This window comes from Magnolia sinica, chromosome 17, assembly GCF_029962835.1.
Source record: "Magnolia sinica isolate HGM2019 chromosome 17, MsV1, whole genome shotgun sequence".
Lineage (NCBI taxonomy): Eukaryota > Viridiplantae > Streptophyta > Magnoliopsida > Magnoliales > Magnoliaceae > Magnolia > Magnolia sinica.
In genome coordinates, this window is record NC_080589.1 from 64,976,797 (window position 1) to 64,995,562 (window position 18,766).

The 18,766-nt window shown below is 36.6% G+C and overlaps 1 protein-coding gene across 1 annotated transcript in view; it reads right to left on the bottom strand.

The window, feature by feature from the left end:
- Positions 1–4,983, bottom strand: part of LOC131230411 (syntaxin-71) — a 29,200-nt gene extending 24,217 nt beyond the window's left edge. The window contains exons 1-2 of the mRNA XM_058226322.1: positions 4,735–4,983; positions 3,376–3,501 (exon numbers count right to left, since the gene is read on the bottom strand). Coding sequence (XP_058082305.1) covers positions 3,376–3,501; positions 4,735–4,890 — 282 coding nt within the window. The 5' untranslated portion in view covers positions 4,891–4,983. The remainder of the gene's footprint in view (positions 1–3,375; positions 3,502–4,734) is intronic.
- Positions 4,984–18,766: the final 13,783 nt, after the last annotated feature.

The window sequence follows — 18,766 nt, forward strand, 5'->3', positions numbered from 1 at the left end:
CTTTGGTTCATCTGTCTTGCATCAGGCTACTTGTGTAATGCTAACATTCAAATTCGACAACACAAATAATTTCCTAAACAAAGAATGTATCTGCCGGCAATCATGTATTGACATTCAAACCAATGGTAACTGTCAGTAAACAGATTACATTTAGCACCTCTCTTTTTCCATTTTCTATCAGAAGATTTCTTTCATGAGAAACAGAAAGCCGGAGGCCAAGGTTTTTAAATAACGGTATCAATCATTGTATCAGCTAAGCCTAAAAAGGATAAGATACAGAGGATATTGAACCGTAACAGGCAATAAGGGCCCATATAGGCTGAAATTTTTCTTTGGCTAAAAAATCAAGAAAATAGGGGGATAAGATACAGAGGATATTGAACCGTAACAGGCAATAAGGGCCCATATAGGCTGAAATTTTTCTTTGGCTAAAAATTTGGGGAAAAAATCAAGAAAATAGGGGAAAATGTAAAATACAAGAATATATCTTTTTAATGTTTTTACATGTATTTAATGTTGTATCATACCATTCTTTGATAAGAAAGTTGTCGGTTGTCTTGACCTGTTGAAAGTCAACCAAAAAAGCCTATATTGAACACAAATCAAGCATGGTTTGATAGATTAGGATAAGATTAGGGCCTATTATGTTAAAATACAACAAAAAAGGTGAAAATGTTTTTTTAAATAAAAAATTTTGATAGTTTTCCGTTCTAATTTTTCCCAAAATGGTTCACTTTGCTTCAATTCATCGGATATCACTCAAATCTTGTATTTTGATCCCTAAAATATGCCTGTATAAAATGAGTTTTTACGCTTCCTCCATGGTTGAAATGAAGTAGGTGAAATTTTTAGACGGAAGTTCAAAAAAAATAATTTAATTAGGCCCTTTATGGCACATCCGCCCGTATCGGCCATATTAACCTTTTCTTCAAGAGATCCCCTGGTGTATCTTGTTCGTAGAAGAAATAGTTCTGATTGACAAAATGAAAGGAAGCGTAAACACAGCCACATTTATAGAGGCTTGCTTAAGAATCAAAGGATTTAAAATTAGTTTGACTAAAACAAAGTATATAGAGTGCAATTTTAGTAACAATAGGACTAAAAATGAGGAATTTATTAAGAATGTTGACCAAGAAGTTTCCCAAAACAACCACTTTCAATACCTTAGGTCAATAATTCATGAGATTGGAGAGATTGAAAAGGATGTTGCCCATAGGATAAGGCTTAGATGATGATGACCAGTTGACCCCCATATCATGTAAATGGATGGGAGATATGGTTGCAAACTTAAAATAAGGACTTAACCAATTTTCAAAACCATGTTACAATAAGGACATATCCTAACAGCAAAAGAATGAAGTCTGAAAAGGAGCATAGGCAATTCCCCCCCCCCCCCCCAAAAAAAAAAAAAAAAACACACAATATAACACAAATCCTTTGACCAACATGCCACTCTCAAATGAGGCTACAGGCCATAGATACTTTCGTACGATTAGGATATTTAAACTAAAAGAAGCTTTGAGAAAGATGAAACGGAAAAAGCCTTAGACTAAACGGTATACAAGTAAAGGTTTGGAAGTGCAACAAAGATATTGGTTTATTTTTATTAACAGAGTTGTTGAGCAAGATTGTAACATCGAAAAAAATGTCAAATGAATGGAGGAAAAGTATTTTGGGACCAATTTATAAGAATAGAGGAGATATACAGAGTTGCGCTAACTATTGTGGGATTAAACTATGCGTAATGCTTTTGGAGAAAATGATGGAGCAAAAAAAAAGGCATTAGACAAATGTATTAGTAACTCAGTTTGGACTCATGCCAAGAAGGTCAACCGTCAAGACTATTTTCCTACTTCAACAGCTAATGGAGAATATAGTGAAATGAGGAAGTATCTCAATATGGCCTTCATTTATTTAAAGAAAGCATAAGATATAATCCCTAGAGAGTTATTCTAGTGCGTGTTGAGAAAAAAAATGAGTCGAGAGGATATGTTGATATGAATAAGGATATATACGAAGAAGCGGTAACAAATGTGAAGACCACTAGTGGAAAGACAAGTGAGTCTCCAATTATTGTAGGCTTACACTAGAGGTTGATGCTGAGCCCAAATAATTATGCATTTGTTAGGGACGAATTAACAAGGCATTTAGAAGAAAAGGCCGTGTGGCACATGTTGTTTACAGATGACATAGTTTTGATTGACGGGACGAGGGAAGGGTAAATGCAAAGCTAAAACTATGGAGGAATGCTTTAGAATGTAAAAGTTCTAATATGGTTGAACTAAAACAAAGTATTTGGAATGCAATATTAGTAATGATAGGAGTGAAAACAAGGAATTATGTAAGATTGCCTACCAAGAAGTACCCTAAAATTAACAGTTTCAATGTCTTGGGTCGATAATTTAGGAAAGTGAAGAGATGGAGAAGGATGTTGCTCATAGAATTAGAATTGGTGAAGTAAAGATGTGCCTCTAGAGTTTTATGTGATGTCCACATGCAAATGGAACTAAAGGGGATATTTTATAAGATAGCTATAAGACCAGCCATGCTTTATGGAATAGAATGTTGGGTAGTCAAGGAACAACGTGTACATAGGATGATTGTAGCAGGAGGGATTTTGAGATGGGCGAGTGACAAGAGAATACGGATATAATTAGAAATAAATGCATCCAAGGAACTTAGGAATAGCATCAATAGGTAATAAGAGCAGGAAAGTAGACTTCTATGGTTTAGCCATGTGCAACAATGACGAAGAACTACACGTCGAGTGAGTTGGTTCAGGTTGAAGGCACTAACACGGCAAGGGGAAGGCCGAAAAGGAACGGGGTGGAGGTAGTGGGGATTGATGACCTATCGCTTAACAGAGGATATGGTCCTTCATAGTGTGGTTTAGTGGAATGGGACTCGCGCAGGCCAATTCGTTGGGATAAGGCTTAGATGATGATGACAATAATATTTTATAATGAAAATAACTAAAAATATGTTCATGACTCACATGGTCGACATATCAAGTCTTGGGTCTGCCAAACCCTGATGACTAAGTCCTAATCTGCAAGCCATGGAGGGTAGCTCTATGGTGCACTACAGTTATATTTGTAGAAAAAATGGTAGTTGGTCTCTTTCAGTGTGTCCTCATACGGCCAACAAAATTTAGTATCTAAAGGGGAGAGAGGGGGAGGTCATCCTTTTTTTATGGAATGATAGAATAGGGAAAAAAGAAATCCTCATATGCTTGAGGTTGCAAGAGCACTCCTTTTAGATAAACAAGCGCTTAAGATTTTTTTGGGTGATGCTTCTCTTAGTGTTTCTTTTCTCACTGCTTATTATTTATGATTGATGAATCAGGGAAAAAAAAAATGAAAGAAAAGAACCAACCTTCTTAAGGGCTAGTCTCTGCAACTTTGGGACTTCCTCAAGCAATCGAGCCTTGGTCCTTCGGATCTCAGCATTCATTGCCACAGCCGCAGCCCTGTTCTTCTCCGTGGAAGCAACCTCCGCTTTCTACATGTGGGCACGCACGCACATATAAATAGATATCATACAAAAGGCAGCAAAAAACCTATACAAGAACCTCCTGATGCATTAGAATCTGATTAGTGTCCCAAAGCACCCAGTCCTTGAAAGCGGACCCTCATGGATCCTGAACGTTGATCTTATGCAAGCCAGTACAAATATGGAATGACCAGAAACTCCTGCAGATTGAAATTTTGGAATATCCTAGCCATCCAATCTTCAACCTTTTTATCTTAGGATCACACTAGCATGACATGAGTAGGGGGGGTGGGAGTGACTCGCGCTAACCGCCCACCACATGGAGGTAGCTTCCATTAGGCGTGCCGCCTCATGTTCACCCTAGAACCCAAAATTAGGCTGACCCAAAACACAGGTGGGTCATACCACAAGGAAACAATGTAAAAACTTCTAAATGCCACATGGTGTGGCCCGCCTGAGTTTTGTGTTTTGTAATGGCCTGGTTTCTGGGGCATCCCTTCATCCTAGTGGGACCGTTGAATGGATTGGATGGCATATAAACACCACAGTGGGCCCCGCTTTTAACAGTGAGTGTCCCCATCCCAACTGCTCCCAATGGAGTGGCCCATCTGAGTTTTCAATCAGCCTGATTTTTGGGTCAGGGATAACAACGTGGACAGCGTCCACATAAAGCTATTTCGCCCACATTAGCACAAGTCATTCCCCTGCCCTATATACCTACATGAATCATGCTAGCATTTTCGTTTCTCTGTACTTTGGCCGCATTCCTCTCTTAATTAAACTGCCTATTTCTACGCAACTGATGAAAGGGATAGCAACATCAAATCTGGGATGTTTTCGACGGTAACCTCAGTCTGGATCAACATTGTACGGAACGATGCTTCACAATACGACCTCAGGCTCAGATGCGTCTGGATGACAAGGTCTGAAGGGACATTCCAAGGGAAAAGCCCATCTGCGACATGGCCCATCAAAACAACGGTCTGGATCATTAAATCCACGTCCACGGTGCATCATGACACAATTCACGACTCTGACGCATCAGGTCGTTGCAAATTCCTCACGCGGATGAATCTTAGGGTTTGTGGAGACATGAGATTTAACAACAAAAAAAAAAAAACCTCCATAGGACGTAGGGCCAATCAGATCAACGGTCTCAATCAGAAAACCGTGGGAGGTGGGCCCTAGAATCCCTATAATCCGTGAAAACCCTAGAATTGGGAAAGAGAAATAGAAAAGAACCTGGAGAGTAGCATCGATGTCAGATTCGACGACGGAGTAGAGGCGAGCGAAATCATCGTCGCCGGAGATGTTCTGATCTCTCAGCTTGTCTACATCGTATTTATCGTATTTCTTGCATATCGAATCGACGCGCGTGAGGATGTCGATCACGCTCATTTTCTCCGATTTCAAAGAGAGAGAGATAGACCTGAGCAGAGAGACAGATGGAAATGATCGAATTCTCAGAGAGAGAGAGAGCTGCGAATCTTGCGACAGCCTGTTTAAAGGAGGTTTGCAAGAAGATGGACAGGAATTCTGTACACCACCGGTTCTACGCGCGCGTAAACCACCTAGGCCTGTGGGGCCCACCATGTTGTATATGAAAAATCCTCTCCGTTCATCAGGTTCCATATTTTATTCTATTACCTTCAGGAAAAAATAATCTATATTTACATCTCTGATGGGCCACACCACTGGGGAAAGTGGGGAGGGGATGCCAAGCGTAGGTTTGCGGGTGGGACCCCCATGGTGTGTATCTTTCGTCAAACCGCTTAATCAGGTGTAAATCTTGGGGATGTAGTGAAAACAGAAGAGACTGTCCTGATATAGTTTTCATGTGGGCCACACCTTGTAAACTTACGTTTTAAGTGAAGTTTTACATTGTTCCCATTGTTGTGGCTCATCATAGCCTTTTATTGGTTAGATGTTTTTGATGTGCCTTTAAAACAGTAGTTATCACCTGATGGACCGAGTAGATTTATATATTAAGCATGGTGGGCCTATCAGCACTCGAGTGTTTTACGCAGCTCATAAAACATGTGTTGTGCAGTACCCCCGTCAACGGTTCGGGTTATTTGTACATGTGGCCCCATATATTTCCAACCATGGTTGAAGGAGGCAGCACCGGATATGAATAAGGAATTCCAGCTCTTAATTTTTTTTTTCGCTTTATCGATGAATGACATGTTTATATGTTCCGTTTGTGTTTCGGCCGGCAGGCTCTCGTTTGGAAAAGGAAAAAGTCTTTTAAAGATGTAATGTAAGCAAGATTAAAATTCGGCAAACCTATTTTAAATTGAATAGTCATAAACTAATGAAATGGTATTTTCAATTCTATGTTTAATGATGTTTGTGGCTTACAAATAAACTAATTTAAACTTGAATCAATGATATGAAATTAAAATCTCTTACTCATATATGAATTAGATTTGCCTCAAGAAAAGCTAGTAGACCCCACATTAGATATGGATGAATTCATAAAACGGGGCCCGTAGCGCATGAGGCCATTTGGTTGTTTCATTCATTCTTTTCTTTTCTTTTTTCTTTTTTTTTTTTTTCTTTTATGGGAACGAATGAGGATGTGAAAGGGAGTGGTGTGCCTTTTGGTTCCCTTTCTTCTTCTTTATTTCTTCATTTATTGATTTTCTTTATAATTATTTTTTCAAAAAAAAAATTTGTTTGGTACGAATGATGAGAGTTTGTAAAATAGAAAATGGTGTAGAAGAATACTCAAATTGATGAATTTTTATAATGAAATAATATTGTAATTAATGAATTTTGTAACTAAAGAGTGTTGTGATGGATAAATGTGATGAATGTTGGACTCAATGACTCCTGTAATTAATGAAATTTTGTAATGGAAGTATTTTATAATAAATGAATATTGTATAGTGAATCATCAAAATTTACTATGAATCGCCCATATTCATTGTGTATTGTTTCCATTTTTATTGTATATCGTGATATTCAGTGTAAATCATCAATATTCACTATGTATGACTACCTTAAAATTTTTTGACCCACTTGAGACCTTAACTAGACAAATTAATAATTAAAATTTTTTATTTATTAATAAAATCAAGCACTTAGCCTGGTTAGTATGTGCACTTTCAGTAAAGTAATAGGTTAGGAGATCAACTCCTAATATTGCATGAATTTTGTTTTGCTAAAATTCATTAAAATTTTGGTAAAATTTTTTACAATCAAGGCTAAATTCATGCATAAAACTCTAAATCCAAAAGGATAGTCGTAGGAAGGAGAGAAGCCCTGCGAACGAGAAGCCTCCACCAGTAAGTTTCCAATAAGATTCATTGTTTTGCTTACAGAATTTTATTTAACATTTTTATATATGAACAATGAATAAAACTTATCAATCATATGATCATTATTTCGATTTGTATGAGAGTTTTGATGATAGAGACAAGTTTTTAAATGATTTTTGCAACCAAGATAATCCACGAAGAGAAATCCAATTTCATCGGTCTAAGGCAATATAAATATGCATATCTTAATGGCAAATCGTGTTATAACCTCAAATCTTAAATTGATCCAACAATAGATGTCCCAGAGTGATTTGCGAATTGTATAGTTAACAGCAGATTTGTCGAAAATAATTTTAAACTACCAATTTTTGATTCCAGATAATTTAGAACAAAACAATCCTTAAGTTATTCCAATTTTGACAATGAGAAAAACTATTATATTAGTTGGACCTGATTTTGGAATCCATGGTTTTCATAAAAAGGCAAGGAATAAGTTAAAAATAAAAATAAAAATAATAATAACAATAATAATAATAAAACACTAAATTTTATTGAAAAAAAATGGATCACATAATATACTAAAATTGTTCGACTTCAATCAATTGATCGAAGGGTTTAATCGATCGAGGGAAATAATTTTTGTCCAAGAATTTTAAGCAATAAATCATAACTCATATCGATCGATCGATGATAGTCTTGAGTGATCTCGATTAATCGAAGTCTATTATTTTGGTCCAACAAGTAAATTGATTTAATATAATCAAGTTCGATCGATCGATCGATGATGGCCAAAAGTGTTCAGAGACTTTAATAATTGAATTCGAATATTTTTTAATCCATGATCAAGCCATCGAAAGATCGATCAAGGGCTCTCAAGTTGTTTCGATCAATCGACTGCATTGATCGACAATCCTTGTTGTTTTTCAAATTTAAATTTAAGAATTTATGTTGGGTCATTTTACTTTGATCAAAGGTGGACCACACTTATTGGAATCATATAATTGAATTGTGGTGTGCTAAATTAACTTAATAAGGATTTAGAGTATAGTTTTCAATGCGTTCAATTATTCAAAGGATTCAACCCTACCACAAATAGGTGAGTGAATCACAACATATTTCATATATGTATAATTAAAATGGATGAATTGATGGTTATGATTGTTTGGATTGATATGGTTGTCATATTATATTGCTTATACTAGTATGATCATTGTCATATGATTTATATGCAAACATGAAAATTATCAATGTTTTTGATTTCATTTTTTTTATCTCGGAGAGATGTATCCATGAACTATACATGATGATGCATAAACATTGAGCATGCACTACATGCATTCATTATGAATATATACACATATTGTGCCTAGGTTTTTAGGGGATCTCTCTATATGGTTACGCCTAGTAGATTCGTTATCAGATGCTCATGATGGTGGGAGTCTACTTATAGAGTTGATATATGTTTACCCATGCCTACCTAAGTGGATATCTAACGAGTACAAATTACTCATGCCTACTTAAGTGGATATCTGATAAGTACAAGTTACTCATGCCTACCTATGGTGGATGTATAAAGGGTACAACTTTTTTCTCAACAGATATCTAACCTAACCAAGTGGACGATCATCCCACTTAACATGTACCTCATGACATTTTCGACATTCATGCTCATACTGCATACATATTATTTCAATTATATTGTGCTACGTATGAACCATAATGAGTTCACTCACTAGCCTAGTCAGCTAACATTGTGGATTAATAATCGTATAGAGACGAACGATAAATGACGATCTAATAAGGTGCCAACAAATGAGGTCGAGTTGGTGGATGAAAATCAAGACAAATGTTCATATTTGGCGGAAGATGAGTTCGCTGCATTAGACATGCATTAAACGGCTGAACTGATTATGTGATTGATTATAAGAGCTTTAGTTTCCATTAATATTAACTATTGCTGCTTTGACTTGAATTATGTTTGAAGCCATAACATTGTTATAAGAAAGTTTATTATTTTAGTTGAATAAAGTCACAAATGGATGGACTTACACTGATTTTGATCATTTATTTTTTGAATTATAATGTCATGGTTGAGTGTTAATTAGTGAAATGAAAATAGTTGGGTGTACTAATGTTAATGTGATGATGATCTATAATACATGTAATTGTGCCTGTTATTAACTGGGTGCACACTCTGTATCCGAAGTACGGAGCATGACACTATGGACCGCTGATATTCACTACAAACTACATATATTTAGAGCAAACCATCGATATTCGTCATGGATTGTTGATATTTCTACTGTGATTACAGATATTCATTGTGAGGTACTGATCCGACAAAAATGTCACAACTCACCCGTTACATATCTGATTTGGGTGATCTTATGCTCGTCGAAAGGTAATTTGATGAATTTTTAAATAGATTTAGAATCATCTCATTTGGATACCATTTGATTTTTCGAAAGTGGGCCCAAAAATTATCAAAATCATTGTGAATTACTGATATTCACTTTACGGTACTAGTCCAATGAAAATGTCTATAACTCCCTCGTTATATGTTCGATTTAGGTGATCTTATATACGTTGGAAATATGATTTGATAAAACTTCAAATGATTTTAGAATCATCTAATTTATACACTATTTGATTACCCGAAGGGAGCCCAAAGTTCATAAAGATCAATGTGGATCATTAATATTATTATGCAGTATCGCTTTGACTAAAACGGCCATAAATCCCTCATCACATGTCCGATTTTGGCGATATTGTGCTCTTTGATAAAATTACAAATGACTTTAGAATATTCTTATTTGGACACTATTTGATTACCTAAAAGTGAGTCCAAAGTTCATTAAGATCACAGTGGGTCATCAATCTGACGAAAATAAATATAACTCCCTCATTACATGCTCGATTTGGGTGATCATGTACTCATTAGAAAGATAATTTGATGCAATTTCAAATATCTTGGGAATCATTTCATTTGGATACCATCTCATTGCTCAAAAGTGGGCCCGAAGTTTATTATTAATTGTGGATCTATGATATTCACCGAGGCCCATTATTGGGCTCACTTTTGGGCAATCAAATGGTATGCAAATGATATTATTTCAAAGTCATTTGAAATCTTATCAAATTACTTTTTCTTAATGAGCACAAAATCACCTAAATTAGAAATGCAACGAGTGAGTTATAGTCGTTTTTGTCAAATCGATGGCCCACAGTGATCTTGATGAACTTTGGAATCACTTTTAGGTAATCAAATGGTGTCCAAATGAGAATATTCTAAAGTCATCTGAAATTTTATCAAACTAAGTTATTAAAGAGTACAATATCACTCAAATCAGATATGTGTGAGGGAGTTATGGCCGTTTTAGTCAGACCAATAACGCATAGTGAATATCAATGACCCATAATGATCTTGACGAACTTTGGGCCCCTTTTGGATAATTAAATAGTGTCTAAATGAGATGATTCTGAAACCATTTGAGCCTTAGAATCTCTAATGGCGAGTGCTATCAGCAATCCACTTCTATATTCTTTGGTTACATCCTATCCATAGTAAAGCCTAGCATATTAATGTTTTAGGTCTCGAAAAAATATCTAGTTCTAATAGTTAAGTCCAAACTTTTTCATCTTATAAGGAGACGTGGCTTGCCTATAACTCGACTTGTGACTCAATGCTCTATGGGCCTATCATAATGTTTGTATTACATGCATTATGTCTATTTATTTTGTCAGCTAAGTTTAAGGCTTGATCCCGAATACAATACAAACCTTAAACTCAAGTAGGCCACATCACAAGAAATAGTAGACATTAAATGCTTGGCTAAATCTCTTCCCAAGGCCATCCAAGTTTTGAATTAAGCTAATGCCTATAGTCTTAATCTCTTCTCAGGCCCTAAGAATTTCAATTCAAGCTTATATTTGTGTTTTTTCCTTTTTTAATTTTTTTCAAACACATCACATGGGTACTCAAAGCCATGAGTAGTTGAGTATTGACATGCACTCCATCTACCACTTAGCTATGAAAATGAGAGAGGGAATCGCCTGCATATTAGATATAGGATATCCTAAAATGTTTAAACAATTAAGGCGTGTTTGGACAGGCGTCTTATGTTGGAGTAGGGTGGAGTAGGTGGGATAGGGTTCTCGAATCCCATCCCGTCCGTATGAAGGTCTGTTTGGGCGATGACAGATTGAAAACGGATGACAGATTTCGCTGGATTTGGGAGACTTTTTGCTGGATTGCGAAATCCCACGGAGGTGAAATTGCTGGATTTATATCCCTTCTCAATCCCATCCCATGCCCGTCCGCAGTCCATCATACGGATTGCGGGATGGATTTTTATAGGGTGGTGATTTGGCGGGAGATATGGTAGAGAGAGGGGTTTTTTTTTTGTGCAAAATCGGGTTATAAGAACCACCATCAGGTTGCAATGGTCGTTTTCATCAACCGGGTTCTGCCATCGCGAGCTGACGGTGTGGTCAGGCTGAGTTAGGTCTTCTTCCTTGCCCATTGAGCATGAAACACCCTTCTGTATTGTCCATAGGTCATATATACTATTTTTTTAATTCATATTGCTCTTACTTTTCTTACAAAAATCTGATGTATTTCATTGCATCGTTCCATTGTCTTTAAGTCTGTTAACTCGGATGGTGGTGATGTCGTAGGAGTATGGCCGTGTGGGTTTTCTTATATATCGATTCTCAGGTTTAGGCCTTTTGGATTTTAATTATAAAAGTCTTTGCAATAACATGATCCAGGGGGGTTTGACTTCTCTGAATATATTTGAGGAATTTGATTATTTGGGATTTCTTCAGTTTCGTAGATCTCATATGTTATATAATCTACTAATTTATGGACTATTTGCTATAGATTGTTCTTCTGAGAATCTCTATTTACTTAATTAAAGTGTTACATTGGTAGATTTCAGATGGATTTATTGTTGTTGGTTTTCCTTGGAATCGAGTTATGAATTTTTATTTTTTTTAAAGTACATAGATTAATCACTGTTTGATCAATGCTATCTTCATTTGTTGATCTCCATCCATGCGTATTTTCTTTTAATTCAAATGAGATGAAATCTTTTTTCGTGAAATGTATGCCCATAAATTTTCCTGTTTTTCACATTCAGTTTAGGTTGTGGATTTTCTCAAAATATCTTTGTATATTTTGTCATCTGTTATCAAGTATCCTATTTTTCACACTTGTCTTCTTTTTTTTTTTGCTTTACTGTTTCTCAAAATGTGGGCATATGGATTCTTACTTTGATATTGTGTGGAATTTCATTTAATATCGAGTTTGACTCGTCTGAATATCTTTGAATATTTTGTCATATGGGTTTTCTTTGAATTGCATAAAGTGGAAATTTATCTTATACTCAACTAATTTCTCTGAAATTGATGTGGATTGTTCTTCATGTATAGCTGTTAATTTCCTTAGAGAGTTACTTTGATTGAATCTCACGTTTCGAATAAGTTAGACTTCAAGTTTAGTTTGTTCTTCCTCTTACCAGTGATCTCAGATGGATTTATAGGAAGAATTGTTTTCTTTTTTGTCAACATATATGAAAATTGTTGTCTTCCGTGGTTTTGATGGTATCCTTTGGATTCAATCCAGATATATGCAGTTGGATTCATTCTTTAAGCAAGGAATATATTTTTTTTATTCAACCTAAAGTCAGATTCTTTTCGTGGAATTCTGTTGGTTACTCTCAGCATGGTCTTATTGACTTGAAGTTCACTAGTTTCATCTTTAGGATTTGTTACACATCTTTGGTATGGTTAATCTCATCTATTGTGCTTTACTGTTTCTCAGAATGTGAGCAGATGGATTCTTGGTTTAATATTCTGTGTAATTTCATTTACTATCAAGTTCAACTCATCTGAATATGCTCATAAATTTTGTCATATAGATGTTCTTAAATATGTATAAAGGTTTTATAGATCGAGTTCTACTAATTTCTTTGAACTTGATGTGGAATGTTCTTCGTGAATTTATAATTACTTTCAATGAGATGTTACTTTGATTGAATATCATATATGCTGGTACAGTAGGAGTTGAAGTTCAGTCTGTTCTTCTTCTTATCAGCATTCTCAGATGGATTTACTAACGCTGGTTTCTAAGTAGTCCAGTTATGAAATTTCATTTAAACTACCAAAGTGACTCTTTGGTTACCAGAGCTATGTTCTTGTTTGCACTTTCCCAACCTTAAAACCTTATGACATGGCATGATGTATATAAATTCATCTACTTGCATCTGTCAAGTGGTGTGTTTGTGAAAAGATTATTTCATATCATGTTCTTCACATTCAATTTACTATGGAAGAAGTTTCCTAGTTTATATATTGTAACATCTCGGAAAAATCCGTACAAGGACCCGAGTACCACCTCAGGCAGAAATCACCCAGGACCAAAACCTTTAGAAATTAGGTTAATATTAGCAGGTGTTAAACTAGAGTACTTGTGAAATTAGCACTGATCACTTTAAATATGATCTGCAAGATCCAAACTGTGTAGTATCATTGACGCTACATTACCCTGAAATCTAGAATCCATCTCAAAACCAAGTTGCTCTCGAGAGCATCTTAAAACTTCGTATCGGACCTGGACCGCAAGTTGAAAGTCCGATGACCGTGAAACTATACAGCTATGACCGCATTACTGGACTTGAGAATCCCTTCGGAAATCAAGTCTTAATTGTGTCTAAAAATGCACAACTTGAGCCCGGAGCAAGGTGTGTGAGAAACGTGAATATTTTTAGAAATGAAATCTAAATTTAAGTAATCTGAGTCATGTCGTTTGCGTGCCACATATAAGGATTCAGGCCGTCAGAATCTGACCCAAATACACCATCGGATCAGGAGAAATGTCTCACACATGTCGGTGTACTTGTGGCCTTGATCGAGTGACCGTGACCGTTGAACTGAAACCGGTCCGCCATGGTCGATCTGCAAACCCGATTAAAACAAAAACTCAGCCTGACCTACATCCAACGTCAAAGAGTTTAAGTCCGATCGCACGTGGAAAAGGGGCCACTAGAAGTGCTCCGTTGGGCTGAAACAGACGCCCTTTGGATATAACCTAAGTATACCTTGGCTCTGGGGCCATTTCCATTAATCCTGGGCCTATATAAGGACCTTAAACCCCCTCTCTCTCACCTTATACGAATTTGAGAAACCCCAAGGGAGAGAGGAGAGAAAAGAGAAGGGGAAAGAGAGAAAGTGAGAGTGAGAGTTGGAGATTTTTCCTAGGATTCGATCCCGCTATTCCACGTACTCAACCACCATTCTTATACCGCTACACAGGCGATTCCGACTCTGTACTTAGGTAACAAAACCTAACCCTAACTTGTCTTAGGGTTTTTAACTAGCGTAATAGATGAATTAACTAACCTATTCCCTGTTATATGTTATTGTAGTGCCGTAGACAAGACTTAGCCTGTAAAACTGAGTTCGCTACGAGTCTACCGGCGAAAGGTGCGGACTATAATTGTTTAGGTTATGGTTTTCAAGGCTTTCAATGTCAGTTAATGATTTATGACTGACTTGAATTACTATCACATGCTTAGACACGTTGTTCCCGCACTTTATACATATATATGAACTATGTTGAATATAGTGTATTCTTGTGTTTGTTGAAATGTTTGTATGAGTATGGAATTTGGATATGGATTTGCCATGATTAACTGTTGTAGACATATGGTTGAGGTATACATGACAATTCTTTAGTGAAAGGATTTACCCTAATTCGTGCTATCACCAACATATGTCATGTATGTTGAAATATGTAGTCTAAGTTTTTATAGAAATGTCTGAATGAAAAAAGTGTGTAATAAATTGTACTTTATATGGGCGTTGAGAAGAGATTCTCAACTACCTTAACAATGTGTTTGATTTCCTCCATGTAACTTATATTCTTTGTCTGTTTTACTGAGGGACTGCATATGTGTGAATTTATGTTTAAGTTAAAATCCATCAAATGCTCACATGCTTGTATGATTGGAATTATTGATCCATTACTGTTCTGATTAGCTTGTATGATTATCTGTTATAATTGAATGTGCTTGGGACTATGGAATAGTCTACACAATCGGTAACAGACATTGAATAGGTGGCTGAGGTAGATTTTGCCACATAGGACATGATCGATAAATCCGAGCCGTACTTGGGATGTTGGCAGTGGTTAGGCCACATGGAGTGTTTATGCACTTCATGTTGATCAACTTAATGTGCGCTCGTACTAGTCGAGCTCGTCAAGTAACCCGATTGACCCGATGTATGTTCACCATGTATGGACGCTACTGCTTAAATCTAAGGTACCAAACTCACCAGTGAAAATCCCTTTAACCTTGGTACCTCGATCCGCTAAGACTCATGAGCCGGACATGGTGGTACCGTGGTCGAGCTGTCGGCCTACGCTGGGGTGACGAGCCTCCTCATAGTGTCCAACGAGCAACACAGCCTCGTGAGCCAAATACGGTGGTATGGGACACTGTATTCGAGCTGTCGGCCTATACTGATAAGTTGACGAGCCCTTCGTGGTGACCTCGAGTGTACGCTAAGACTGCGTAGAGGCAACGAGTCCTTACGTAGTAACAAGAGTACAAACTAGGCCTGCACTGATAAAGTGACGAGCCCTTTGTAGTGACCTAGAACCGTAACATCGTACGAGATTTACTAGGACTGACGACCCTAGAATGGATCATCGTTTGAGAATTGATATAAGGGAGGTACCTTAGCTTCCTAATCCTGCTGTATGAAAAGGACTAATAAGAACTTGGTAATCATACTCATGCATCGCATTGCATGTGCCGTTTGGCGATGTGTAGAGAGCACGAGGAAGTGACTGACATGCGCGACCGTTGGATGAAGATCGCTGAAGGAGTGTAGGCGAGGGCATACATCATTTATATATACCATTTCTGCATTAATTAGAGTATTTAAGGATGTTCGATTGTATTGCTTTATCATTACTGCTTGATTGAATTGAAAAATGTTAACATTTGCTTTATTGTTCCACTGAGTTGATCACTCACTCCCACGTTACGGGACGATGTTTTAAACACCAACCAGACTTTGTTTTAGTTGCAGATGGAGACCCGACTGGCGAGGCAGAGCCGGATTTTGAAGACGAGGAAGATGCTTTCTCGTATATACAGTATTCAGGCGGGTTCATATAGACCATTCTGATTGACGGAGCTTCGGGGTTGCACTTGTAGAAGACTCTCACATTTTTGACATTTTGTAACTTAAAATAGTATTTGTAATATTTCACATGGGAGGTGTTTATACTATGGGGATGTACCATGACTTATATGTTTTTATATCCATCTATCATAGTCTTCCACTTGTGTAATTTATCTGTCTCTGGAGTATGATATGTTGTTTTGGTATGATCCCACTCATGTTTAATGCACTAATATGGACAACATTAATCATCATTTTCTATGTTGCATACGTGATGCGTTGGAACTCAGGAGTTGGACTTCTGCTCAACCCTCGATTTTCAGGGCGTTACATATATAGAAGAAGAATTGTTTTTTATTTGGTAAGTATATATGAAAATTGTTGTGTTTTGTGGTTTGAAGAGTATTATTTAGATTCAATCCAGATATGTGCAGTTGGATTCATTCTTAATACATCAATATAACTTATTTTTAACACATAAAGTTAGGTTCTATTTTGTGGATTTCTCTTGGTTACTCACAACAATGTTTCATTGACTTGATGTTCATTGATCTCATCTTCGGAATTTGTTATAAATCTCTGGTATGGTCACTCTCATCTATTTCGCCTTGACTGTTTCTCAGATAGTGGGCAGATGGATTCTGTTTTTTTATATATTGCGCATAAAGGTTATATGGATCAGGTTCTACTAATTTCTCAGAAATTGATGTTCATTGTTCTTCATGATTTTTTGTGGGCTGAGGATTTGTAAGATCCAATTTCTAGCCTAGTTATCCTACACATGTCTTTGCTCTTTTCTTAGTACTCAACTGTTACAGGAGAGATTAACAGTTACCCGATGATGATGTAGGTCCATATTTGATGCATGCCATCATCCATATCTACACATCTGGTTGTGTCAGATCAACTCTTAGAATGGAGCTTTTTGCCTGCCTTCCTTAAAGTGGAGCTTTTTTAATGGGAAAAGATCAAGACTGTCTAAAAGGCTTTAAATCTACAGAGACTTGTTTCTTGGATATTTTGTTGTCTTGGGGTCCTACCTAGCATATCTGTTAACAGGTTCAGAAGACATGGGATCATCCTTCACTGTTTCTCAATTTTGTGTGCTAAATTTGATTTTTTTTTTTTATGGTTTTGATTAGTTCGATTGGAAATATAATACAGCCAAACCAGTAAGTTTTGTGTGCTACATCTGAATTTTTATGGCTCTTTGATTGGTTCGATTGGAATAATAATACAGGCACATCCATGAAAATGTCATATGTTTTCCTGTTTGTTATGATGTTCTTGTATCACTTTTGATAGCCTGAAAATTGTTATATGGATCAGGTTCTATTAATTTCTCTGAAATTGATGTTAAGTAGTCTGTTTGTATAGTTTTTTTTTTTTTTTTTTAGGATTTAGAAATCAGAAGTACATTTTTTGAGAATGTTCATGATAGATTAACTTCAATGGAACTATAATCACAGGTTGCTGCTTTGGCTATTTGCAAATTTCCTCAGTGCAATAGTTCTTGGACGAATGATTAGATTCGACGATGAGTATTAAAATAGAGATGTTATATAGTGTTTACTCCAAAGAAATAACTCTCTTTTTCCTAATTGAACCGCAGAGGTACAAGTGGGGCCCACTTTTGAGTAAGCTTAAGCTATTGATTTGATGGGATGATCATGGGATGGTTCTCACCCTAATATCTTTCCTATGAGATGATCCCAGCCATCCATGAAATTGGACGCTTTCTACCAATTTTTCACATTAACATGACCCTAATCAAATGAGATCATCAAATGGGATATATTTTCATTCTTTATATAGAAGATGAATTATCATGTTGTATCCTATATTATCATGTCTTTTTCTATATATATATTTACATGCTCCTATCACTTTCGTGAAATAGGACATGGAATAATAATGTAGTATAAACCAATAGATTTAAGATATATATTTAAAAGACATCCAAACCTAATAGTATTGGTTATCAGTTGGCGATAGAAAATGAAGAAGAGGAAGAGATGGAGAGGGCCATTGCTGTTCAAGCGATGATGACTTGTATAGCGGCTGTCGGGAAATATTGTCGTGTATACATGTTCAAACAAGTGGCTTGTCATGGAGATGATGATCGAGCCAGGTTCATCAACTCTATCATTCAGGCCAGTAACCGGGATTGTGTCATGCAACTTAGTATAAATCGAGATACATTCTTTGAACTATGTACACAGCTACGCGAGAAGACACAATTGCATGACACTCGTACCGTGAGTCTTAAAGAACAATTAGTTATTTTCCTACACACACTGGGGCACAATGTTCGGAATCATGTCATTGGTCACAGATTCATTCGATCGGGTGAAACCGTGAGTCGCCACTTTCACCATGTATTATATGCACTTGTATCAATGTACCCCGATTTTGTTAAACAGGCCGAACCAGCGACTTCCTCTGAGATTTAGACAAACGTAAATTGGGCTGCTTACTTTTAGGTATTATTTCCATTAGGTCGGATTTCTTTATATGTATTTTTCACTTCCTTGCATTAACGCCTTTAGCCAAAATGACATTTGATCCAATGACTTTAGGATTGTGTCGGTGCAATTGATGGTACACACATTCCAGCTCACATGCCCGTAGTCGACCATGTGAGCTTCCACAATCGAAAAATGGTCCTCTCCCAAAATGTACTTGTGGCGTGTTCATTTGATATGAATTTTATATACGTATTGGCCGGTTGGGAGAGTTCTGCTTCGGATGTGAGGGTGCTACACAATGTATTGAATCAATCAGATGATCCCTTACTTGTCCTGCATGGTATTGGT